The 26,462-nt window shown below is 42.5% G+C and overlaps 1 protein-coding gene across 1 annotated transcript in view; it reads right to left on the bottom strand.

Moving 5' to 3' along the window:
- Window positions 1-24,854, bottom strand: part of LOC112068357 (FERM and PDZ domain-containing protein 4-like) — a 33,575-nt gene extending 8,721 nt beyond the window's left edge. Inside the window, exons 1-11 of the mRNA XM_024135488.2 lie at window positions 24,747-24,854; window positions 13,399-13,559; window positions 12,967-13,069; window positions 9,430-9,475; window positions 6,251-6,355; window positions 3,521-3,628; window positions 2,744-2,875; window positions 2,055-2,174; window positions 1,581-1,717; window positions 1,009-1,135; window positions 59-148 (exon numbers count right to left, since the gene is read on the bottom strand). Of these exons, the coding sequence (XP_023991256.2) occupies window positions 59-148; window positions 1,009-1,135; window positions 1,581-1,717; window positions 2,055-2,174; window positions 2,744-2,875; window positions 3,521-3,628; window positions 6,251-6,355; window positions 9,430-9,475; window positions 12,967-13,069; window positions 13,399-13,559; window positions 24,747-24,784 (1,167 nt within the window). The 5' untranslated portion in view covers window positions 24,785-24,854. The remainder of the gene's footprint in view (window positions 1-58; window positions 149-1,008; window positions 1,136-1,580; window positions 1,718-2,054; window positions 2,175-2,743; window positions 2,876-3,520; window positions 3,629-6,250; window positions 6,356-9,429; window positions 9,476-12,966; window positions 13,070-13,398; window positions 13,560-24,746) is intronic.
- Between the last annotated feature and the right edge of the window lie 1,608 nt (window positions 24,855-26,462).

The following is a 26,462-nucleotide window of genomic DNA, read 5'->3' as shown; positions in this document are numbered from 1 at the left end:
TTCTGATATTTGATGTGTCGTTACTCAAAAGTTCAGAAAATAAGAGGTAGTTATTTACCAGCAGTATAGATTTAAACACCCGCCCTCCATACAGTCTCAGGTCACTGAGATACTTCAGATAGTGGACCTTGGCCTGCAATGCTGACAGCTGAAAGAGAACATGAGCAATTTAGGCTACTGTCGTTGCATGAATGTGCACAGAGGATTTATTTTACAAAGAAGGTGGCGCTGTGATTGGTCACAGTGACGCATTACATTATCTAACAGTGGGAAATGTATGAGAGCATGAGAAATCAGGTTCAGTATTCCACTAGGTGGTGCTCTTTTCCAATGTGCTGCATTAAGAGTGAGCTGGAGAAGAGGGGGAGAAGAGGAGACAGGAAAGAGAGGGAGAAGAGGAGACAGAAGAGAGAGAGAGAGAGAAGAGACGAGAGAGAGGGAGAAGAAGACAGGAAAAAGAGAGAGGAGAAGAGGGACAGCAGAGAGAGAGGAGAGAGAAGAACAAGAGAGAGAGAGAGAGAGAGAGAGAAGGAGAGAGAGAGAGAGAGAGAGAGAGAAGAGAGAGAAGAGAGAGAGAAGAGAGACAGAGAGAGAGAGAGAGAAGAGCAGAGAGAGAGAGAGAGAGAGAGAGAGAAGAGGAGAGAGAGAGAGAGAGAGAGAGAGAGAGAGAGAGAGAAGAGAGAGAGAGAGAGAGAGAGAGAGAGAGAGAGAGAGAGAGAGAGAGAGAGAGAGAGAGAGAGAGAGAGTAGATGGAGAAGAGGAGACAGAGAGAGAGAGAGAGAGAGAGAGAGAGAGAGAGAGAGAGAGAGGAGAGAGAGAGAGGAGAGAGAGAGAGAGAGAGAAGAGAGAGAGATGAGAGAAGAGAGCAGAGAGAGAGAGAGAGAGAGAGGAGAGAGAGAGCGAGAGAGAGAGAGAGAGAGAGAGAGAGAGAGAGAGAGAGAGAGAGAGAGAGAGAGAGAGAGAGAGAGAGAGAGAGGAAACAGGAGAGAGATAATAAAGGTACTCTACCTTTTTTCCAGGAGGTACCAGATTCTGGTTGGTTTTGAGAATGTGTGTTAGGGCTTTCTTGATGTTCTTCTCTTTCATACTGGATAGTACTGCAGGAGGGAGGAACAGTGCCAAACCCCACTCCTTCCTGTAGAGCAAGAAACCATGGTAACACAGGTTTAATGTACAACAGAAGAATGCATTCGTCCAGCAACAATCAATCACTTTATAAAGAGGGGGTGCATTGATTAGCCAACAGCTAGTCGATTATAATCAATATGCATATTAAATACCTGTGGTATTTATGACGCACCAATCAATGGGGAAATCATTACTGTATCTGACATGGATGTAATTCCTTCATGAAGACACCCAAGCCAGATAATGATTTTTTATTTCCAGATTATTCTCAAGTCACTGAGTAAGTGTTGAGAGTCTAATGTTGTGAGGGTGTCAAAAGCTCTCATAACAATGTGTTGCTGGACTGAACATGTAAGGAAATGCAGTGCCATGTTTAAGGAATCACACTAGACATTGGATCTGTTCTGTGTTGACCTGGTGGTGGGAAGCAGTGTGAAACCCAAGCTACTCACTCAATGTACTTGAGGGAGACTTTCTGCGATTGTTTGGTGTTAATAGTGAGGATGTACATCTGCAGGGCAGCCAGACGCAGGGCCGTGTCGTATTTCAGCTCTGACCCAAATCTCTCCAGCACCACGTCATTACAGCTCTTGGAGAAGAGGAGGAGGAAGATAGGACAGGAGAGAAAAGCAAAGGGGAGAGGAGAGATGTTACACTGGTTAGACTATTGTTCCTGACCTTGAACCAGACAGTACTAGTACACAGTAACTATGGTATGAAGTTACATTTGGCTCCCCTAGTATCTCTGGTTGTGGTGGGCTCCAAGTCAACAGCAGATCATTTACATTTTTCTGAGCTAATGTTTCTACAAGGAATCTTAGCAAATACATATCAATGAATATCATAGAAAAATATACATTTTGATAACACAACAAACCTGATACTTTTCAATCAGGCAGTGTTGTCTTCCATGTGCTGTGACTCACCTGAACATAGAGGTATTCAAACGCCACTGCATCTCTCCTGAGGAGGTCAATGGGGTCCTTTGGGACAAAGCTGATGCGGAAGAAGCATTTCATCTTGTGCGCCCCTGGTCTCTGTGTTGCCTAAGGCACCAGACCAGGACAAGGAAGTGACATTTAGTGATGCGGTGTCATGAATAATGAATAATGGATTAAAGATACTGCCATTTAAATGCTGACATTTATTTTAAAAACTCATTAAAAACCTATAAAATAAGCTTCAAATCTATATCCTCGTTTGTATGCTTACAGAAACAAAACAAAATGTATAATTCACACATGTTATAACAAATGTATTTAAGACCAGAATAATAAACATTGTTTTATTACAGTTTTTCATTTTTATATTGAATATATAATACTGACCTGTCTTTTTTGTGACTGTATCACATATTTAAAATGAGCAAAAGGTGAAAAACAATTTCTCAGCCACATTATACTTATATTCATCTACAGTCTGTTGGGGTGTCTGCATAATGTTCACCGTTACCCTACAATCATTCAATCACATGCCCACCAAAATCCATTTCACACTGACTATGAGAAAAAAAGCAGGTCATATTTGATTACACTGTATTAGGGCCTAATATTGTCAATCTGTCGTCTACCCGAGCATGAAGCCACCCCACTGTCACCCCCCCATGACGTCTCACCTGAGTTAACATCTCCTGCTCGTGGAGGAGCATGAGTCTGCTGGCCGAGCCCTCGTGTCTGTGCTCCAGCATCAGTGAGAAGTGTTCAATACTCTTAATGAAGAGCTTCTCTTGCAGGGTCAAGATGACATCCTTTCACACAGACAGAAGACACATTCATTATTCATATGTTACTGTATGTGTCAGGCACGTGCAGGGACCACCAAGTGACAGAGTGAGGTGTGACGAGAGGAGAAAAACTGTGTAAAGCACACATTTGCATTATATATACCCTAGCTAAATATGTATGTATTCTTAAGCAAAAAAAAAATACTGCATATCCTAGTAAGATAATGGAAAATAAATGGGGTTTGAGTCTCAGTAAAAACCTATTCAAAATGGAGGATTTTTTCACATCCCATAATCATAATTGTACAGCGCATAACTTGACATTGTGTCAGCCGGCGTTACATAATATCACACAGATAAAAAACGTACACGTTTGGAGATGTTTTGTTTATGAGGGAAAAAAAGCCCTGGCCTACTTCTCCATGCTTCACAGTTAAATTAAGTTCCAGCTGACGTGCCTTCGTGGGAGAGCTTTGTGTGTAATGCACATTTGGACACCTGCTGAATCCTAATGAAGTAAAGATAATATGATATGCTGCTGTGTTCAAAGGAATTTACTCTTCTGGAAGTGGCCTATGAATGATGTAAGGTTAAATAGAAAAATCATATTTTTTAAATGAAACACTGTCCCCATTACGATGTCTTAGTGAATGCCACAGCGTACCCTACCTTAATGGATGTGTTCCTGTCAAACTTAAAGGATTTCGTCTGTCCGTTCTCCAGGTAAACCTTCAGGACATTTGTCATGAAGAGCAGAGAGTTGTCCTTCACAGATTCCTGGAAATAAGAAGAAAATGGCGGATGATTACATAGCTTCCATATTGATCAGCGGCTACACTGTGAAATGGGGATGATTACCATAGCTTCCATATTGGATCAGCGGGCTACACTGTGAAATGGGGATGATTACCATTAGCTTCCATATTGATAGTGGGCTACACTGTGAAATGGGGATGATTACTATAGCTTCCATATTGATCAGTGGGCTACACTGTGAAATGGGGATGATTACCATAGCTTCCATATTGATCAGTGGGCTACACTGTGAAATGGGGATGATTACCATAGCTTCCATATTGATCAGTGGCTACACTGTGAAATGGGATGATTACCATAGCTTCATATTGATCAGTGGGCTACACTGTGAAATGGGGATGATTACTATAGCTTCCATATTGATCAGTGGGCTAACTGTGAAATGGGGATGATTACTATAGCTTCCATATTGATCAGTGGGCTACACTGTGACATGGGGATGATTACTAACTTCCATATTGATCAGTGGGCTACACTGTGAAATGGGATGATTACTATAGCTTCCATATTGATCATGGCTAAACTGTGAAATGGGATGATTACTATAGGTCCATATTGATCATGGCAAACTGTGAAAATGGGGATGATTACTATAGCTTCCATATTGATCAGTGGCTACACTGTGGAAATGGGGATGATTACCATAGCTTCCATATTGATCAGTGGCTACACTGTGAAATGGGATGATTACCATAGCTCCATATTGATCAGTGGGCTACACTGTGAAATGGGGATGATTACTATACTTCCATATTGATCAGTGGGCTACACTGTGAAATGGGATGATTACTATAGCTTCCATATTGATCAGTGGGCTACACTGTGACATGGGGATGATTACATAGCTCTAATTGATCAGTGGGCTACACTGTGAAATGGGGATGATTACCATAGCTTCCATATATCAGTGGGCTACACTGTGAAATGGGGATGATTACATAGCTTCCATATTGATCAGTGGGCTACACTGTGAAATGGGGATGATTACCATAGCTTCCAATTGATCAGTGGGCTACACTGTGAAATGGGGATGATTACTATATTCCATATTGATCAGTGGGCTACACTGTGAAAGGGGATGATTACTATAGCTTCCATATTGATCAGGGGCTACACTGTGAAATGGGATGATTACTATAGCTTCCATATTGATCAGTGGGCTACACTGTAAATGGATGAATCTATAGCTTCCATATTGATCAGTGGGCTACACTGTGAAATGGGGATGATTACTATAGCTTCCATATTGATCAGTGGCTACACTGGAAATGGGATGATTACTATAGCTTCAATTTATCAGTGGCTAAACTGTGAAATGGGGGATTACCATAGCTTCCATATTGTATCAGTGGGCTACACTGTGAAATGGGGTGATTACCATAGCTTCCATATTGATCAGTGGCTACACTGTGAAATGGGTGATTACTATAGCTTTCCATATTGATCAGTGGGCTACACTGTGAAATGGGGATGATTACATATAGCTTCCATATTGATCAGTGGGCTACACTGTGAAATGGGGATGATTACTATAGCTTCCATATTGATCAGGGCGTACACTGTGAAATGGGATGATTACCATAGCTTCCATATTGATCAGTGGGCTACACTGTGAAATGGGATGATTACTATAGCTTCCATATTGATCAGTGGGCTACACTGTGAAATGGGGATGATTACCATAGCTTCCATATTGATCAGTGGGCTACACTGTGAAATGGGATGATTACCATAGCTTCCATATTGATCAGTGGCTACACTGTGAAATGGGGATGATTACTATAGCTTCCATATTGATCAGTGGCTACACTGTGAAAAGGGGATGATTACTATAGCTTCCATATTGATCAGTGGGCTACACTGTGAAATGGGATGATTACCATAGCTTCCATATTGATCAGTGGGCTACACTGTGAAATGGGGATGATTACCATAGCTTCCATATTGATCAGTGGGCTACACTGTGAATGGGGATGATTACTATAGCTTCCATATTGATCAGTGGGCTACACTGTGAAATGGGGATGATTACTATAGCTCCATATTGATCAGTGGGCTACACTGTGAAATGGGGATGATTACCATAGCTTCCATATTGATCAGTGGCTACACTGTGAAATGGGGATGATTACCATAGCTTCCATATTGATCAGTGGGCTACACTGTGAATGGGGATGATTACTATAGCTTCCATATTGATCAGTGGGCTACACTGTGAAATGGGGATGATTACTATAGCTTCCATATTGATCATGGGCTACACTGTGAAATGGGGATGATTACTATAGCTTCCATATTGATCAGTGGGCTACACTGTGAAATGGGGATGATTACTATAGCTTCCGTATTGATCAGTGGGCTACACTGTGAAATGGGGGAAGATAATGGAAATAACTATCAGTAATGGCAATGTGAAGAAGAACAAGACTGCGTCCAATACAGTTTAACAGTGTAACATATATTGCAATATTAGAAGATTCGAAGTCATTATCATTGGTGCTTTTAGCTTTTGGAGAACACTGGTATACAATCACATGAGACAGAGAGGGATGGATAGTTTCAGTACAGTACTGTAGGTCTTACCGGGACTTGACCGTTAATGATGACCTCCTCTGCGAAGCGGACTTTCACTGGATTAGACTTTAACTTGGCCTTTTTGGCTGCACTGATGAACGCAGATTTGGGTGACTAGGGGTGGGGGTCGGTGGGAGAAACAGAATTTAAAAAACAGTTGGCAACAGGACTTCCCCTTCGGAGAAGTCACAGCAAATCAGCCGTTTCTCTCTCTCTCTTTTCTCTCTCTCTCGCTCTCTCACTCTCTCTCTCCCACGCTCTCTTTCTGCCTCTCCCTCTCTCGGCCTCTCTCTCTCTCTCCCCCGCTCTCTTTCTGCCTCTCCCTCTCTCGGCCTCTCTCTCTCTCTCCCCCGCTCTCTTTCTGCCTCTCCCTCTCTCGGCCTCTCTCTCGTGTGAGAGCAGAGACTTCATACAGAGAAATATAATTAGAAGAAATTAATGCTCAAATTATATAATTTTCAGAGCTGTTTTTGAAATTATTCATACGTTTTACAAGTTCTGTGCAGCCTTTCTGAATGTAATTGTTACTTTTGTAATATGAAAAATGTGAAATGTGCTTCCGAAAGCCAGGTTACAACACAGCATGATTTCTGCTAGAGTTGGAACACACAGCATTCTCTCTTTCTCTTTCTCTCTCCCTTATCGCTCTCTCGCTCTCCTCTCTCTCTCTCTCTCCCTTATCCCTCTCTTTCGCTCTCTCTCCCTCTGTCTCCCTGTCCCTCTCTCTCTCCCTTCACTCTGTCTCTCTCTTTCTACCTTCACTCTGTCTCTCTCTCTCTCTCCCTTCACTCTGTCTTTCTCTCTCTCCCTTCACTCTCTCTCTCCACCTTCTCCCTCTCTCTCAAGCGAACGGAAGGTGCTTTTACAGTGCCTTGCAAAAGTATTCACCCCCTTGGCGTTTTCCCTATTTTGTTGCATTACAACCTGTAATTTAAATGTATTTTTATATGGATTTCATGAAATGGACATACACAAAATAGTCCAAATTGGTGAAGTGAAATGAAAAAATGAACTTGTTTAAAAAAAATCTAAAAAATAAGAAACGGAAAAGTGGTGCGTGCATACAGTATGTATTCACACCATTTGCTATGAAGCCCCTAAATAAGATCTGGAGCAACCAATTACCTTCAGAAGTCATATAATTAGTTAAATAAAGTCCAACTGTGTGCAATCTATGTGTCACATGATCTGTCACCTGATCTCAGTATATATACACCTGTTCTGAAAGGCCCCAGAGTCTGCAAAACCACCAAGCAAGCAGTTCTATGAAGACCAAACAGGTCAGGGGCAAAGTTGTGGAGAAGTACAGATCAGGGCTGGGTTATAAAAAAAATATCAGAAACTTTGAACATCCCATGGAGCACCATTAAATCCATTTTTTTTAAATGGAAAGAATATGGCACCACAACAAACATGCCAAGAGAGGGCCACCCACCAAAACTCACAGACCAGGCAAGGAGGGCATTAAACAGAGAGGCAGCAAAGACACCCAAGATAACCCTGAAGGAGTTGCAAAGCTCCACGGCAGAGATTGGAGTATCTGTCCATTGGACCACTTTAGTGGCCAGAAAAAAATAAGCAAAAATGTTTGTTGTTTGCCAAAATTCATGTGGGAGACTCCCCAAACATATGGAAGAAGGTACTCTGGTCAGATGAAGGTACTCTGGTCAGATGAGACTAAAATGTAGCTTTTTGGACATCAAGGAAAACACCATGTCTGGCACAAACCCAACACCTCCCATCACCCTGATAACAGCATCCCCACAGTGAAGCATGGTGGTGGCAGCATCATGCTGTGGAGATGTTTTTCATCAGCAAGGACTGGGAAACTGGTCAGAATTGAAGGAATGATGGATGGCGCTAAATACAGGGAAATTCTTGAGGGAAACCTGTTTCAGTCTTCCAGAGATTTGAGACTGGGACAGAGGTTCACCTTCCAGCAGGACAATGACCCTAAGCATACTGCTAAAGCAACACTTGAGTGGTTTAAGGGGAAACATTTAAAGGTATTGGAATGGCCTCGTCAAAACCCAGACCTCAATCCAATTGAGAATCTGTGGAATGACTTAAAGATTGCTGTTACACCAGTGGAACCCATCCAACTTGAAGGAGCTGGAGCAGTTTTGCATTGAAGAATGGGCAAAAATCACAGTGGCTAGATGTGCCAAGCTTATAGAGACATACCCCAAGAAACTTGCAGTGTTAATTGCTGCAAAAGGTGGCTCTACAAAGTATTGACTTTGGGGGGTGAATAGTTATGATGCTCAAGTTCTGTTTTTTTGTCTTGTTTCTAAAAAATATTTAGCATCTTCAAAGTGGTAGACATGTTGTGTAAATCAAATGATACAAATCCCCCCAAAAATCTATTTTAATTCCAGGTTGTAAGGCAACAAAATAGGAAAAATGCATAGGAGGTGAGTACTTTCGCAAGGCACTGTATGATGAGCTCCTTCTCAAGGTGAAGTAGTTTCCAGTATAATAACACTTATCAGGCTATAGAGACAGTCTTCGTACAGGGAAACATAATTAGAAGAATGTACAGTAATGCTCAGATTATATAATTTTCAGAGCTGTTTGTGAAATATTCAATTGAATAAGTTTGACAAGTTCTGTGTAGCCTTTCTGGATGTAAATGCTATTGTAATATATAAACCACTATTGTTTTCTCTACAGTTACTTCTGAAATGTGCTTCCGAAAGCCAGGTTACAACACAATAGACAGAATTATATTAAAATCATTGTCTATTTTGGTGATGACAGCACAAATCCATCTCATTGAACTATTCTATAAATCATATCACTGACGTTCACAATAGCGGTTACTGTGGCATTGTATCCATCACCATATGCTTCTCCCGAGTACTAACAACTGTGGACATGGCAGGTTCAGGTTAACTCGGGGTCTCAAGCTTGGTTTTGAAGCTACCATGAGAGGACTTGGACCGTGTTCAGTGTTCAGTGTTCAGACTGCAGTCCCTGTGAGTTAACCAGGGGAACACTCAGCAGTATCCTGCCTGTTACAACGCAAGCACAGACATATGGACACGTTTCATGTCTCGGATTGTCTCGGATTCACAGAGTCAACAAACCAATCAGCATCGCAGACAAACCGTCTATTGAAATCTTTTCCCCAGGAGTTTGCTCTGAATCTTTTCAATGGAACCTTTGAAGATGGGAGGAAGACTTACTGGGTACGGTAGGACCACTGTCAAAACAATGGATTCTTTGCAGCTCCTGGGAACACAACACAAACAAACCAAAAACATCATTATAGATTGAAAAGGTACATATGTCAAATTCAGCGGAAGTCGATTAATCCACTCTGAGTCATGCGTTGTTTTGCCTACAGTGGGCAGATTATGACTGTTAGAAATAAGCCCACAAAGATGGGTTAACAAGATGAGCAATCTGGGTCACACTTTGTCTGGATAGTCCATCAGTAGATGCTCTACAGATGGTCATACTATCAACAAACTACACTATACATACAAAAGTATCTGGACACACCTTCAAATTAGTGGATTCGGCTATTTCAGACACACCCGTTGCTGACAGGTGTATAAAATCGAGCACACAGCTATGCAATCTCCATAGAACAAACATTGTCAGTAGAATGGCCTATAATCAAGAGCTTAGTGACTTTTAACGTGGCAACGTCATAGGATGGCACCATTACAACAAGTCAGTTCGTCAGATTTCTGCCCTGCTCGAGCTGCCAACTGTAAGTGCTGTTATTGTGAAGTGGAAACGTCTAAGAGCAACAATGGCTCAGCCGCAAAGTGGTAAGCCGCACAAGCTCACAGAATGGGACTGTAGAGTGCTGAAGCGTGAAGCACAATAACTGTTTGTCGGGGGCTTCATGAAATGGGTTTCCATGGCCAAACAGCCGTACACAAGTCTAAGATCACCATGCACAGTGCCGAGCGTTGGCTGGAGTGGTGTAATTCTCTCCCCCATTGGAGCAATGGAAACGCATTTTCTGGAGTGATGAATCATGCTTCACCATCTGGCAGACCGACAGACGAATCTGGGTTTGGCAGATGCCATGAGAACACTACCTGCCTGAATGCATAGTGCCAACTGTAAAGTTTGGTGGAGGAGGAATAATGGTCTGGGGCAGTTTTTTCTGGTTCGGGCTAGACCCCTTAATTCCAGTGAAGGGAAATCTTAACGCTACAGCATACAATTACATTCTAGACGATTCTGTGCTTCCAACTTTGTAGCAACAGTTTGGCGAAGGCCCTTTCCTGTTTCAGCATGACAATGCCCCCGTACACAAAGCGAGGTACCTACAGAAATGGTTTGTCGAGATTGGTGTGGAAGAACTTGACTGGCCTGACCTCAACCCCATGGAAGACCTTTGGGATTGGAACATCGACTGCGAGCCAGGCCTAACCGCCCAACATCAGTGCCCGACCTCACTAATGCTCTTGTAGCTGAATGGATGCAAGTGCCCGCAGCAATGTTCCAACATCTAGTGGAAAGCCTTCCCAGAAGAGTGGAGGCTGTTATAGCAGCAAAGGGGGGACCAACTCCATATTAAAGGCAATGATTTTGGAATGAGATGTAATACAAGCAGGTGTCCACATACTTTTGATCATGTAGTATATCGGTTGATAACTGCTTGCTAAGGTTACAGTTATGGTTAGGGTAGGGTTTAAGTTTATGGTTAGGGGTAAGGGTTAAGTTTAGGGTTAGGGTAAGGGTTAAGTTTAGGGTTAGGGGTAAAGGTTAAGGTTAAGTTTAGGGTTAGGGTAAGGGTTAAGTTTAGGGTTAGGGGTAAGTGTTAAGTTTAGAGTTAGGGTTAAGTTTAGGGGTAAGGGTTAAGTTTAGGGTTGGGAGTAAATGTTAAGTTTAGGGTAAGGGATAAGTATAGGGTAGGGGTTAAGTTTAGGTTTATGGTAAGGGTTAAGTTTAGGGTTAGGGGTAAGGTTAAGTTTAGGGTTAGGGGTAAGGGTTAAGTTTAGGGTTAGGGTAAGTGTTAAGTTTAGGGTTAGGTTAACGGTTACGTTTAGGGTTAGGGTAAGGGTTAAGTTTAGGGTTAGGAGGGTTAAGAGGTTAGGGTAAGGGTTAGTTTAGGGTTAGGGTATAGTGGGTAAGGTTGTTTAGGGTTAGGTAAGGTTAAGTTTAGGGTTAGGGTAAGGGTTAAGTTTAGGGTTAGGGTAAGGGTTAAGTTTAGGTTAGGGTAAGGTTAAGTTTAGGGTTAGGTTAAGGGTAAGTTTAGGGTTAGGGTAAGGGTTAAGTTTAGGGTTAGGGTAAGGTTAAGTTTAGGGTAGGGGTAAGGGTTAAGTTTAGGGTTAGGTTAAGGGTTAAGTTTAGGGTTAGTGTAAGTGTTATGTTTAGGGTTACTAGATAGTTTGTTGAAATGTAACTGATAGTTTGTAGATAGTCTGTAGAGCATCTAGAGATGGTTTCCAAATAAAGTGTTACAGCAATCTGTTCTAGCATGCCTCATGCCTGGAAGTTAATCCTGTATTGGTACAGTAGTTTACTGCTGAGAGAGAGCACAATACACTGCAAGGCCAGGGGAGCAGTGATGGAATGGACTCCTTAGTCTCATTTTTCACTGCACTAATCTGCTGTACAGACACACTCCACAGTCCACAACATGTAGGTCATGAGAGGACTGGCCGCTCAGCCTCACTCACTCACTCACTCACTCACTCACTCACTCACTCACTCACTCACTCACTCACTCACTCACTCACTCACTCACTCACTCACTCACTCACTCACTCACTCACTCACTCACTCACTCACTCACTCACTCACTCACTCACTCACTCAGCTCACTCACTCACTCACTCACTCACTCACTCACTCACTCACTCACTCACTTCACTCACTCACTCACTCACTCATCACTCACTTCACTCACTCACTCACTCACTCACTTTATCATACTACTCATCACTTAGTCACTCACTCACTCACTCACTCACTCACTCATCACTTCACTCACTCACTTACACTCACTCCACTCACTCACTCACACTCACTCACTCACTACTCACTACTCACTCACTCACTCACTTAGTCACTCACTCACTCACTCACTCACTCCCTCACTCACTCACTCACTCACTCACTCACTCACTTCACTCACTCACTCACTCACTCACTCACTTAGCCTCACTCACTCACTCACTCACTACTCACTCACTCACTCACTCTCACTCACTCACTCACTCACTCACTCACTCACTCACTTATCACTCACCACTCACTCACTCACTCACTCACTCATTCCCTCACTCACTCATTCACTCACTCACTCACTCACTCACTCACTCACTCACTCACTCACTCACTCACTCACTCACTCACTTAGTCACCTGAGTCAAACACATCAATTTAATAAGACACATGGAAATAATTCCCACTGCTATACGTTTGGACCTGCATGGTGCAGCAGGGCTAAACGCTGTACCCACTACATGTACCTACACATTATTATTGGTATTCAAATTGAAACTATACAGAGGGAATTATCCTATAAGTAGATTGTTCACTGTTTGTTTCTTTTCAGGCATTAATGCATTCATATAGACATTTACTGTCTACTGTCCCGGCGAAGGACTCACGAGTGATGAAAATGACTCAGCCAGGCAAAGCACACACAGCTTGATATCACAATGTTCCAGGAAAGAACTGGCCTACAGTACAAACATAAATCCTATCTAAACTCAGCAGGGTATGCTATTAGAGACGTTGAGATCCTGTACCTGACGAGGTCAATGACCATCTCCCTGGGGGCGGAGCTGACCAGCTCGTCGTTAATCATGATGATCTCGTCTCCGGGGGTCAGTCTGCCCTCAGAGGGACCTCCTACCAAGACACAGGGAACCCCAAGTGGTATCAATTACAACGTTTCTAGCTAGTAATTCATCTTTGTTTTCTGAATTCATTGTACTCTGGCCTTTAGGCTTAAGTTTGGCTAATTTAGGAAGTACCCTAATGTGAATGGTCAATTAATATAACATGAACATGGACTTTCATTGGATGTCATCATCACCCATTGGTCGCCATCTTTTGTCATCTGGTCACCATTGGATAGTACTACATATTACTTCCTGTTGCTAATGGCTATATGTGACATTATTGGTTAGATGTGGTTCATTAATGCTGATTGGTTTACAGGTGGGCTGGTGTGTTACCTGGTGTGACTGACCGAACCACCACTGGTTTTTCACTGCCTGCCACAAAGCCGAAGCCCAGGACTGGATCTCGCTTCATCTCCACCTTACGGGGGGCCGGAGGTACAAACGTGTCCCCGTCCAGACGAACCTCCTCCAAGGAGCTGCTTTGGGACACGTGGCTGGGAGAGGAGAAAGGAGAAGGACAACCATAGAACAGGTAAGAATAGTATCACTCTGATGAAGATCCACTGACCAGAAGCTCAGCTACATTAAAGAAATGTGCATCTGAGTGGAAGTGTCCAGAGGCTTTTTCTATGAATCAACTATAGAGTCGACGATTGAAAAGGGAGTAAATTACAGGAAACTTTCAAAGTTTACCAGTAAACTACCATAATTTTGGTTTCTTTCAAGTATTTTATGTAATCTATCACAAGACATTTAGTGGCCCTTTTCAGGATGTCAGATTATCACAGTGGTCTGTAATTATCTCATGTGTGGCCTTATCACATGTAAAATATATGAAATAATTAAACAAGATTTACAATTATTTTCAAATACATTTTAAATGACAAAGCTGTAAAACGTTATCCTAAATTTAAACCATCAGCTTAGTGAATATCATTGGTATTTAATATGAGGGTTTCAGCATTCAAATATCCTTTAAATGTTTTTACAAACTTGTATATATTTTACTGTCAATACTTATTTGTTGTCAATGTTTTGGCGTCAAACTGGTGGAAGTTATGAAAAAAGTCAATAGTTGGACAAGTTGCAGAGGTAATTGAAAATAATTCCATTGTTGATTAGATGCTTTAATAATTAATGAATTACTAAACCACATGGTCTAGCTACTAGAAACGTATGGACAATATGGACACAGATAGAATACATTAATACTATATATGAATACAAAAAATGTTTAAGCTATTCAAGTATACTCTTAGAAAAAAACATGCTATCTAGAACCTAAAAAGCTGTCCTCATAGGAGAACCCTTTGAAGAACCCTTTTTAGTTCCAGGTAGAACCCTTTTGGTTTCCATGAAGAACCCTTTCCACAGAGTCCTCTATATGGAACCAAAAAGGGTTGTACCTAGAACCAAAAAGGATTCTACAATGGGGTCAATGGAACCCTTTTTTCTAAGAGTGTATAAATTACCAAAGGTACGATAGAATGCCCTAGAATTTCTTACCATACATTTCCTATTTAAAACAGATGTGTGATTCAATATATCCAAAATGAAAATGGGCCAAAAATGTGTTCAAAATCTATGTAACAAAGTATGTAAAAATCTACATGCACCAAGATTCCATTCTATGAAATACTGCTGTAACTTTGGCCAGATTATTCCATAAATCAAAAAAAATACAGCAGGAGTACAGCATTAAATGTCTCTTCGATATGAACCAGTCTATTAAGATCCTTAAACGTTCAACGCTGAAAAGCAGCATTTAGTCAGAAATTACAAACTACTGCCATGCCTCGAAATAGAACACGTGGGCGATGACAATCAAGCTGACATTGTATCTTCCTGCAGCCAACGCTCACTGCCACTCTTAATAAGAAAATCTCAAACAAAACCCACACACATACTGACACAGAAAATGTACTCGATGCCTTTTCAAGATTCAGCAGTGAAACAGTATATGGCAGCGTCTTACATGCACGTGATTATTCAGGAACACTGGAAACCCGAAATAGACACTGTGGCCATTAGCCTATGAGACAATTGGCCTGTGTGAGGTGGTGCATTATGGGGAGGGGTCAGTAAAAGGTCCTGAGGTTCTAACAGAGACATACTGGGATCATGTTTGACCTGTGGCACCACTGTGGTTGGCCAACCTGTCACTCACTGACTGTTACTCAATCTACCTCAAACCCTGATTTCCCCCTCTCATTTCAACTAGTCAACGTTGAATTTAATTAGTTGATATTCCCTAATCTATGTAAATACACTGCTATTCAATTTGACTACCATGCTAACTGTGTTGAATACCAGTGGTGTAAAGTACTTAACAAAAAACACTTTAAAGTACAGTTAAGTCATTTTTGGGTGTATCTGTACTTTACTTTACTATTTATATTTTTGAAAACTTTTACAACATTCTTTAAGAAAATATTGTACTTTTTACTCAATACATTTACCTTGACACCCAAATGTACTTGTTACATTTTGAATGCTTAGCAGGACAGGAAAATGGTCCAATTCACGCACTTTTCAACAGAACATCCCTGGTCATCCCTACTACCTGATCTGGCGGACTCACTAAACACACAGGCTTTGTTTGTAAATAATGTTTGAATGTTGGAGTGTGTCCCTGGCTAAATGGTGCCATCTTGTTTGCTTAATATAAGGAATTTGAAATTCTTTATACTTTTTCTTTTACTTTTGATAGTTAAGTATATTTTAAACCAAATTATTTTAGACTTTTATTCAAGTATGAAATGTGGGTACTTTTTCCACCACTGTTGAATACGTGCATTTGAAGATCATGTCCAGTAAGCAAATGATAGCAGTCTTTACATTGACAGGTCATTTTTTTTAATACCACATAAGCAGTTAAGAAAACAGTTTGTGTGCTGCTTTGTAGCTTTGCATCTTTCTGTATTTTCCTCCAGCTTTCCCTTCTCCAATTCCCCTCTCCAGGAGCAGGACTGTAGCATCCAAGGCAGGAGCAGCAGCAGCAGTAGCAGCTCTCTCCATGGTGCCCACTGTGCTGGGTAATTAGGCTCATGGGCTGGCTGAGGAGCCAGTGTGTAATTCACAGTCATTTCTGACACATGTTCCACTCGCCACTGAATACCCACAATTAATCTTTCAAGGCACTGAGCGAGAGCAGGGATGTTTCAGGCAGGGTCTTTCTCAACATTTACATGGAGGCCTATGGCCACAGACACTCAGACATCTTCTGACATTTCAACCACATTGTGAGGCATTGTTATATGGTTGTTTCGCTTGGTTTGGGTTACGATTGTAACATATTGTATTCGATTACATTCAAATTCACCAAGGTGCCACTGAGACAAATTCACTTCGAATTTGTAGTTGACTTCGAATCAGCACTTCTTCTTCTTCGGTGAGGTTTAATGGCGGTTGCCATCCAATAAATGTTGCATTACCGCCACCTACTAGACTGGAGTACAACTAGACTGAAAAAATGAATAAATACCCCTACCATCTAACACTACGCCTACAATAAATAAATAACAATAATAAAAAACGACAACACCACCCTACTCCACTATTTACATCTATTTAGTCCTACCTCAGGTCAACAACCTGAAAGGATGGGACACCACCACTCAACATACCCTGTAAGTCTTCTGACGTCAAGTCTCGCACACCCAAATACCTCAATGCAGCTTCCACCACCACCTCAATTTTCTGCGACTTACGTTCCATCCCTGCAGTACAGTTGATAACCATTGCTATAAATGCTAAAAATCCAATGTTACTGAAACATATATCACTTGTTGGTTGATATCTCTGTACTGATACAGATCTACTACTCACACCACTCCTCTCAGTATCCCTCCCCCTTGACCCATCTTCCTCTACTTTCTTCACTGCCTCAGCATATGACAACTTCTGCACTACACTAACCCTGGAAACCTCAACCTGCCTCTCTCGTATGGGACATTTCTGATCCCCAGCTCCATGGGAACCCCTACAATTAACACACACTTCTTTCTCCAATGCTACACATTCCTTTGTCTCATGCCCTTCTGCACACTTCTCACACCTAGGAACCTCCCTCCTACACACTGCTGCCACATGCCCATAAGCTTGACACCTGTAACAACGTAACGTATTCGGCACAAAAGCTTGTACAGGGTAACTTATATATCCTAACGTAACCTATGTGAAGCTAGCTAGCTAGTTAGCGGTGGTGCGCGCTAATAGCGTTTCAATCAGTGACGTCACTCGCTCTGAGACCTTGAAGTAGTTGTGCCCCTCTGCAAGGGCCGTGGCCTTTGTGGCACAATGGGTAACGATGCTTTGTGGGTGTCAGTTGTTGATGTGTGCAGAGGGTCCCAGGTAGGGGCGAGGAGAGGGACGGAAGCTATACTGTTACACTAACATCACTTTGTTGGGCAAAGACTCAACATCAAAACTCAAAAGAACAGACAATGACTATTCTGTTTTGCCACTCATGCCACCCTGTCTGTGTCGCACCAAACGACAATTATCACAAACACCGGGAATCTTCCCCTTCAGTTGGTCAACTTTTACATTTACCACTACCGCTATTATTCACTCTATTCAATGGCACCCTTTTCTTGAAAGCAAAACAATTCACATCTCTTGCTCCCATTCGTTTAACACAAACATTTATCACAAGACCACTTCTGGATAACCTCAACGATTCCACAGCACCAAACTCTGTTTTCACCAACCCTGAAACCACAAATGAATCAGCCAAAAGGCAAGGGTCTACTTTTTCCAAAAACCTCACTCCTATTGTCACATACTCATCTTTATCCTGACCCTCGGTGCAAGCCTCGGGCTCCGAGAACTTCACCACACCAACCATCTCCGATACTTTGCCCTCATTCACTTCTATTTATCCTCCTGTCTTCAGCTCACTCTGCTTACACTTTCTACCATTCTCCTTTAACAAACCATCTCCCTTTTTTTCTGCCATTTTTAACTGACTCAAGCTCACCTTCTTCCTCCCTCTTAGACCTTCTCTGTCTCTCTTTTTCCCCTCCATTCCTACTCCCTATTCCAAGTATAAGTCTCCTTATGATAATTCTGCACTTCTCCTGACATACATCTTGTTCTTGCCTTCCCAAGGGACGCCATTTAACCGGCTGTCACAATCTCCGTACAATCAGCATGAACCCCTCGGGAATGTAGCACTCAACAGTGCATCCCACTTATAAAGCAGCTGCTTCATCTTGATGTTCTCCTTAATCAATAACTACCGCAAAGCTTTTCTATTTCCAACCACCCTCCACCGTCTCTGACGTACGACTCCTAATGGTGGCCATGTTGGAAGACCACCGCATGAATTCTTGCAACATCAACAGCCGAGTGGCTACTCCAAACTGCATGATAACAGTGCCTAAAACGAGTTGATTTATCACCACAGTCATTTTCTGTGGAGTATTTGGCTGCTCTAACAAGGCAGGAAAGACAATGGGAAAAATATGTTTACAGATTCCCCGCAATCATGAAAACACCATTGGTGATACCAATGAGATAAAACTCAAGAACTGTCAGAAAAGCAAAGAAACCTTTTTGCCCGTCAAGACCTGAACCTGAGCTGTCAGTACAGGGTCTGCCATGATCATTTCATCACTGGAAAGTCAAGTTTGATTGAATTTGAGTTTAGGTTAGCTGTTAAAAACTTCTTAAGGGCCGGGGGCAGTGTTCGTAAATTCGGATGACTGACGTGCCCAAAGCCTGTTACTCAGGCCCAGAAGCTAGGATATGCATATAATTGGTAGCCTTGGATATAAAACACTTTGAAGTTTCTAAAACTGTTAAGAATAATATCTGTGAGTATAACAGAACTGATATGGCAGACAAAAACCTGAGGAGAATCCATCTGGATAATTTTTCTTTTGAGGTCACCACCCATTCAAATGCTTGTCTATGGGATAGTCAAATGAATTCCTCCCAGATTGCAGTTCCTATGGCTTCCACTAGATGTCAACAGTCTTTAGAAAGTGTTTCAGGCTTGTTTTTTGAAAAATTAGTTAGTAGTTGTAGTTTTTCAAGGTGGCTCTCATTTTAGACTGTAGTCTTGTGGCGCGCGTGGATGAGGGCGTGCACTTCGTTATTTATCTCCGGAAATGAACACACTATTCTCCGTCTTAAATTGTATCATTGATTTACATATTAGGGTACCTGAGGATTGATTAGAAACGTTGTTTGACTTGTTTGAACAAAGTTTATTGGTAACTGTTGGGATTCCTTTGTATTCATGTTGAACTAGTGGAACGGGTGGATTACTGAATCAAACGCGCCAAATAAACTGACTTTTCTGGGATATAAAGAAGGACTTTATCGAACAAAATTACCATTTGATGTGTAGCTGGGACCCTTGGGATTGCAAACAGAGGAAGATCTTCAAAGGTAAGTGATTTATTTTATCGCTATTTCTGACTTTGTGATGCCTGTGCTGGTTTGGAAAATGTTTTTAATGCTTTTGTGTGTGGGGCGCTGATAATCACATGGTGTGCTTTCGCCATAAGGCGTTTTTGAAATCTGACAAAGTGGCTGGATTAACAAGAAGTTAAGCTTTTAAATGATGTAGGACACTTGTATGTTCATGAATGTTTAATATTATGATTTTGTAATTTGAATTTGGTGCGCTCCAGCGTCACCGGATGTTGTCGATTTTGATCCCGATAACGGTATTTGTGCGCTAAGAGGTTTTAAGCTAACCAGGTGTTAACAACATCACTGTTTACAAAATTAGCTAGCTAGATAGCTTGTGGTCTAATTATTAGCATGTGTCGGGTAAGCTTTGGGGAAGAAAAAAAAATTCACCATAAAAATGCACATTTATAACAAAGGTTTGCATGCCTCTATCATCGCATTTGTAGATTAATGTAAGCCTACTATTCCTAATGTGATGAGTAGCTTGGATAATGATCATTTAGGCTATTAATAAATGAATGGTAAAGCAAGATTAGAGCCAAAGCAAGACTAGAGTAGGTTAGAGCCAGACGAGCTTCAGTGATGTGTGACTCTCTGCATCCAATACGCTCTGTCCTCCTCTGGAGCACTGCTCTTATGTAACCTCTCTGCCGTCACGCCGTTCGAGCTCTAGCCCGTGTGTCAATAGTTCCCCTGACTATTTCCTACTCTGCCTATCTCAATGCAAAGCATCATAATTATAACACATCTCCCTTATATGGCAGCTACATGTAATCACGAGGGAAATTATGTGTACACCTTTTCTACTGTATTACAGCAGGGTTTTAAATATACTGTATATATATACAGTGGGGAGAACAAGTATTTGATACACTGTCAATTTTGTAGGTTTTCCTACTTACAAAGCATGTAGAGGTCTGTAATTTTTATCATAGGTACACTTCAACTGTGAGAGATGGAATCTAAAACAAAAATCCAGAAAATCACATTGTATGATTTTTAAGTAATTAATTTGCATTTTATTGCATGACATAAGTATTTGATCACCTACCAACCAGTAGAATTCCGGCTCTCACAGACCTGTTAGTTTTTCTTTGAGAAGCCCTCCTGTTCTCCACTCATTACCTGTATTAACTCCACCTGTTTGAACTCGTTACCTGTATAAAGACACCTGTCCACACACACAATCAAACAGACTCCAACCTCTCCACAATGGCCAAGACCAGAGAGCTGTGTAGGACATCAGGGATAAAATTGTAGACCTGCACAAGGCTGGGATGGGCTACAGGACAATAGAAAAACAGCTTGGTGAGAAGGCAACAACTGTTGGCGCAATTATTAGAAAATGGAAGAAGTTCAAGATGACGGTCAATCGCCCTCGGTCTGGGGCTCCATGCAAGATCTCACCTCGTGGGGCATCAATGATCATGAAGAAGGTGAGGGATCAGCCAGAACTACACGGCAGGACCTGGTCAATGACCTGAAGAGAGCTGGGACCACAGTCTCAAAGAAAACCATTAGTAACACACTACGCCGTCATGGATTAAAATCCTGCAGTGCACGCAAGGTCCCCCTGCTCAAGCCAGTGCATGTCCAGGCCCGTCTGAAGTTTGCCAATGACCATCTGGATGATCCGAGGAGGAATGGGAGAAGGTCATGTGGTCTGATGAGACAAAAATAGAGCTTTTTGGTCTAAACTCCACTCGCCGTGTTTGGAGGAAGAAGAAGGATGAGTACAACCCAAGAACACCATCCCAACCGTGAAGCATGGAGGTGGAAACATCATTCTTTGGGGATGCTTTTCTGCAAAGGGGACAGGACGACTGCACTGTATTGAGGGGAGGATGGATGGGGCATGTATCGCGAGGACTTGGCCAACAACCTCCTTCCCTCAGTAAGAGCATTGAAGATGGGTGTGGCTGGGTCTTCCAGCATGACAACGACCCGAAACACACAGCCAGGGCAACTAAGGAGTGGCTCCGTAAGAAGCATTTCAAGGTCCTGGAGTGGCCTAGCAGTCTCCAGACCTGAACCCAATAGAAATCTTTGGAGGGAGCTGAAAGTCCGTATTGCCCAGCGACAGCCCCGAAACCTGAAGGATCTGGAGAAGGTCTGTATGGAGGAGTGGGCCAAAATCCCTGCTGCAGTGTGTGCAAACCTGGTCAAGAACTACAGGAAACGTATGAACGCTGTAATTGCAAACAAAGGTTTTGTCCACAATATTAAGTTCTGCTTTTCTGATGTATCAAATACTTATGTCATGCAATAAAATGCAAATTAATACTTAAAAATTATACAATGTGATTTTCTGGATTTTTGTTTTAGATTCTGTCTCTCACAGTTGAAGTGTACCTATGATAAAAATTACAGACCTCTACATGCTTTGTAAGTAGGAAAACCTGCAAAATCGGCGGTGTATCAAATACTTGTTCTCCCCACTGTATATATTCTATGAGTACATACTGGATCTAAATTAGAATGCACCATGTTATGCATGAAGAGATAGGGAAGTAAGAATGCCAGGGTGGCTCTGGGAATCTTGTTGATGCAGGCTGTCATATTTGTACTGCTTGATCATCACTGCTGGGAGAGGAGAGCAGAAGAAATAATCCTCCTACAGAAACAGCATAAGAGATGAAGAAGCAGCCTCACTTGTTACGCTGTGCTTTGTAGTCCCAACACAGTACAGTACACAACAGTACACAACAGTACATACATTACAGTACAATACACTACACTACATTACACTACAGTACAGTACATTACACAACTGTACACAACAGTACACTACAGTACACTACATTACAGTAATACACTACAGTACATACACTACATTACACTACACTACAGTACACTACATACATTACACTAAAGTACACTACAGTACAGTACACTACAGTACAGTACACTACAGTCCATACACTACATTACACTACAGTACACTACACTACTCTACAGACAATAATACAGTACACTACAGTACACTAAAGTACAGTACTCTGCAGTACAGTACACTACAGTACAGCGAAACCACAGTCAGATAGAGAGATTTTACCTGTAGTCCTCCTCAGAAATCCTGAACAGGAAAAAGATTGATGATGCTGATAACACTGTTCCATGGCATCTCCACAGCTACATCACCCTGGCATCTCCACAGCTACGTCACCCTGGCATCTCTCACAGCTACATCCCTGGCATCACATCATACCTGGATCTCCACAGCTACATCCACCTGGCATCTCCACAGCTACATCACCCTGGCATCTCACAGTACATCCACCTGGCATCTCCACAGCTACATCACCTGGATCTCCACAGCTACATCCCCTGGATCTCACAGTACATCACCTGGCATCTCCACAGCTACATCACCCTGGCATCTCCACAGCTACATCACCCTGGCATCTCCACAGCTACATCACCTGGCATCTCACAGCTACATCACCCTGGCATCTCCACAGCTACATCACCCTGGCAATCCAATGCACATCCACTGGCATCTCAACAGCTACATCCACCTGGCATCTCCACAGCTACATCACCTGGCATCTCCACAGCTACATCACCCTGGCATCTCACAGCTACATCACCCTGGCATCTCCACAGCTACCTGCAGTCTCATAGAGATCTAAGTAAGTCTCTTGCGGGTGAATTCTTCAGGAGCCGGAAAACAATTAGGCTTTACTTCTCTGCTCCGAAGAGCAAGCTACAGTAAGGAGGCTGGAGCGTGTCTGTGAGTGTGTTTGTCTGTGAGTGTGTGTGTGCGAGAGAGAGAGTGTGTGCGGGCAAGGCAGGTGTCTGTGTGTGAGAGATAGAGTGTGTGTGGTCAGGGCATGTGTCTGTGTGTGTGTGAGAGAGAGAGTGTGTGTGGGCAGGGAATGTGTCTGTGTGTGTGGGTGTGTGAGTGTGTGTATGCGTGTGTGAGAGAGTGTGTGCGGGCAGCCATGTGTCTGTGTGTGTGGGTGTGTGTGTGTATGCGTGTGTGAGAGAGTGTGTGCGGGCAGGCCATGTGTCTGTGTGTGTGGTGTGTGGTGTGTGTGTATGCGTGTGTGAGAGAGTGTGTGCGGAATGGCAGGCCATGTGTCTGTGTGTGAGAGATAGAGTGTGTGCGGGAATGGCAGGGCATGTGTCTGTGCGCAGAAATAGAAGGAAATGGAGAATCAGTATTCTGAAGGATGGAGGGAGAGAGAGAGAGCGGAGGCACTAGCAATGACGTGGCTAGAATAATCACAGGTTCAAAGCCTTCAAAACATCTGGGACTGAGAGAGAGAGAGAGCATCTCTCCTTTTTCCCTCTCCTATTCTCTCCTCTTTTCCTCTCCTCTCTTCTCCTATTTTCCTCTCCTCTCCTATTCTCTCCTCTTTTCCTCTCCTCCTTTCCTCTTTTCCTCTCCTCTCCTATTCTCTCCTCTTTCCCTCTCTCTCTTCCTCTCCTCTCCTATTCTCTCCTCTTTTCCTTTCCTCTCTCCTATTTTCCTCTCTCTCTCTTTTCCTCTCCTCTTTTCCTCTCCTCTCCTCTTTCTCTTCCTGTTTTCCTCTCCTTTCCTCTTTTCATCTCTCTCTCTTTTCTTCCTCCTTTCCTATCATTCCTCTTTTCCTCTCCTCTCCTCTTTTCTCTAATTGTTTTTCCTCTTCTTTTCCTCTCCACTTTTCCTCTCCTCTCCCCTTTTTCTCTCATTTTTTCATCTCCTCTCCTCTTTCCTCTCCTACTTCTCCTCTTTTCCTCTCCCCTCTCCTCTTTCCTTTCCTTTCTTTTCCTCTCCTATTCTCTCCTATTTTCTCTCCCCTCTCCTCTCTTCTCCTCTTTTCTTCCTCTTTTCCTCTCCTCTCCTCTTTTCCTCTCCTCTTTTCCTCTCATTTCTTCTTTTCCTCTCTCTCTCTTTTCCTTCCTCCCTCTTTTCCTGTCTTTTCTCTCCTCTTTTCCTCTCCTCTTTTCCTCTCCTCTTTCCTCTCCTCTTTTCCTCTTCCCTTTTCCTCTCCTCTTCATTTCCTCTCCTCTTTTTCCTCTTTTTTCCTCTCCTCTCCTCTTTTCCTCTCCTCTTTTCCTTTCCTTTCCTCTTTTCCCTCTCCTTTCTCTCTTCTTCTTCTCCCTCTTTTCCTCTCTTATTCTCTCCTCTTCTTCCTCTCCTATTTTCATCTCCTCTTCCCTTTTCCTCTCCTCTTTTTCCTCTCCTCTCCTATTTTCCTCTCCTCTCCACTCGTCTCCTCTCGTCTCCTCTCCACTCGTCTCCTCCCCTCCCCTTTCAGCTCACTTACTTGATGTAGAAGTCTCGCCCGTCTCTATTGGTGGCCATGTCCCATCCATTGGGGGGTCCATGTGCACTGCTGCAGGTGCCAGGTGGCAGCCAGCCTGATGACTTGGTCCTATGGCTGTAGAGGAGGAGAAGAGGAGGTCAGCCATATCAGACTTACAGTAATTTCATCGCCTTACGCCTCCCAAATGTTGTAGCAATAGAGGGCTCAGTATAGCTCTGCTTTGACATGATTGGTTGACGGTAGGTAGGTGTGGGAGTTCATGTATAAAACACAAACTCAATTCCTTGACAACAGCTCTGCTCTGTTCCGCGAAGCGCAAGTATGAAGGCCTTGACTTCTGTGGAGGCCGCATCGCAGTGAATGCTGTACGGCCACTACAGATGTCGGAATGACCATGCAGAGCATTTTAGAGTAATGACGAATTCCTATACGCCGAGTCAATATTCACGTAATAATAAAGAATTCCCCTCGATTACGCCAACAAATTGGGAAAACATTATTTCCAATTGACCCCTAATTGTAAATGAGACAACTTTGTTTGTACAGAAAACACAAAACATGCCGAAAAGATTCTGGTCTGTTCAATGTACAAAATACCCAACCTACGTTTTACAATGCTCCCACGTAGGGAAATAGAGCCTGCGAGAAGACCCTGTGGCTTCAGGCTATTTGGCGTGGGAGAGTGGGAAGTGTTGGGATCCGGTGTTCAAGAAGGCTACACGTACGTAGCTAAGTGTGTGGAAAGCATTTCATCACAGGTGAGAAATGTAACTTGTTTAGTGTAGTCCGTTAGTAACTCAACTCACTACTTGTAGCTTTAGAGTTTGTTTGTGGTGTTGGTTGTGGCTAGCTTATTGTTATGGTCGGTAGTGATGGGGTCAAATTGGGGTCATGATAGGGCTGCACCAAATGTTTGATGTATTATAATAATTGATTATAATATGTTGTATTAATAGAAGAGGAGGGGCTATGGGACCCATCCTCCTCTACATTTATAGGGTCCTAGACTACAGATTAACAATATATATATATATTCATTGTAAGGTTTTAGAATTGTTCCACAGTCTTTAAGTCTCTGCCTATTATAAAGAAATGGGTGGTCTGTGAGAAAGCATTTCAAAGATAAACATAGAGCCCTGCGGGGGAGTAGAAGAGATATGAGGCTAGTCAGACATACCTCTATAAATCAACTTGGGGGAGTGGACATTTACTGCTGAGGCCTTAGAAAACACTGGAACTATCGTATCTCTTTCAAGTTTGTATAGCTGTGTATGCATGGGCTTGGTCTGATGAGTAGCAGGTAATGACGTATGCAGTGACATCACAGGGGGTTGACTACAAGCATGATTAAAGCAACTTGGACTTTTCCTATGGGGCGGAACTCATGAGAGACATCGGTTGTATGTCGGATGTTTGATCTTTGACTTCTGTCTACAGCTGTATTTTGATTAAAATTGTTATGATTTATAAGTGCACATTTTGAGTGTTCCTTATTTGTTAAGTAATAAAACGGAGCACAGAAAAACGGAAGCAACAGTAGCTAGCTAGCACTCACATGGCTGCAAGCAGTCATGAAAAAGGGCGTGAGGGAAGTCCTACATTACGTTTTTCTTACGTTACGTTTACGTTAATCTTTAGACATGTACTTTTCTTAAATGTAGTTTTATAATTGCAGTCAACAAGAAAATTGCGTTTGAAAAGGGTGATGGTTTTTTT

Source organism: Salvelinus sp. IW2-2015, unplaced genomic scaffold (genome assembly GCF_002910315.2).
Source record: "Salvelinus sp. IW2-2015 unplaced genomic scaffold, ASM291031v2 Un_scaffold463, whole genome shotgun sequence".
Lineage (NCBI taxonomy): Eukaryota > Metazoa > Chordata > Actinopteri > Salmoniformes > Salmonidae > Salvelinus > Salvelinus sp. IW2-2015.
Note: the sequence above shows the minus strand (reverse complement) of the source record. Positions and strands in the feature narration are given on the sequence as shown.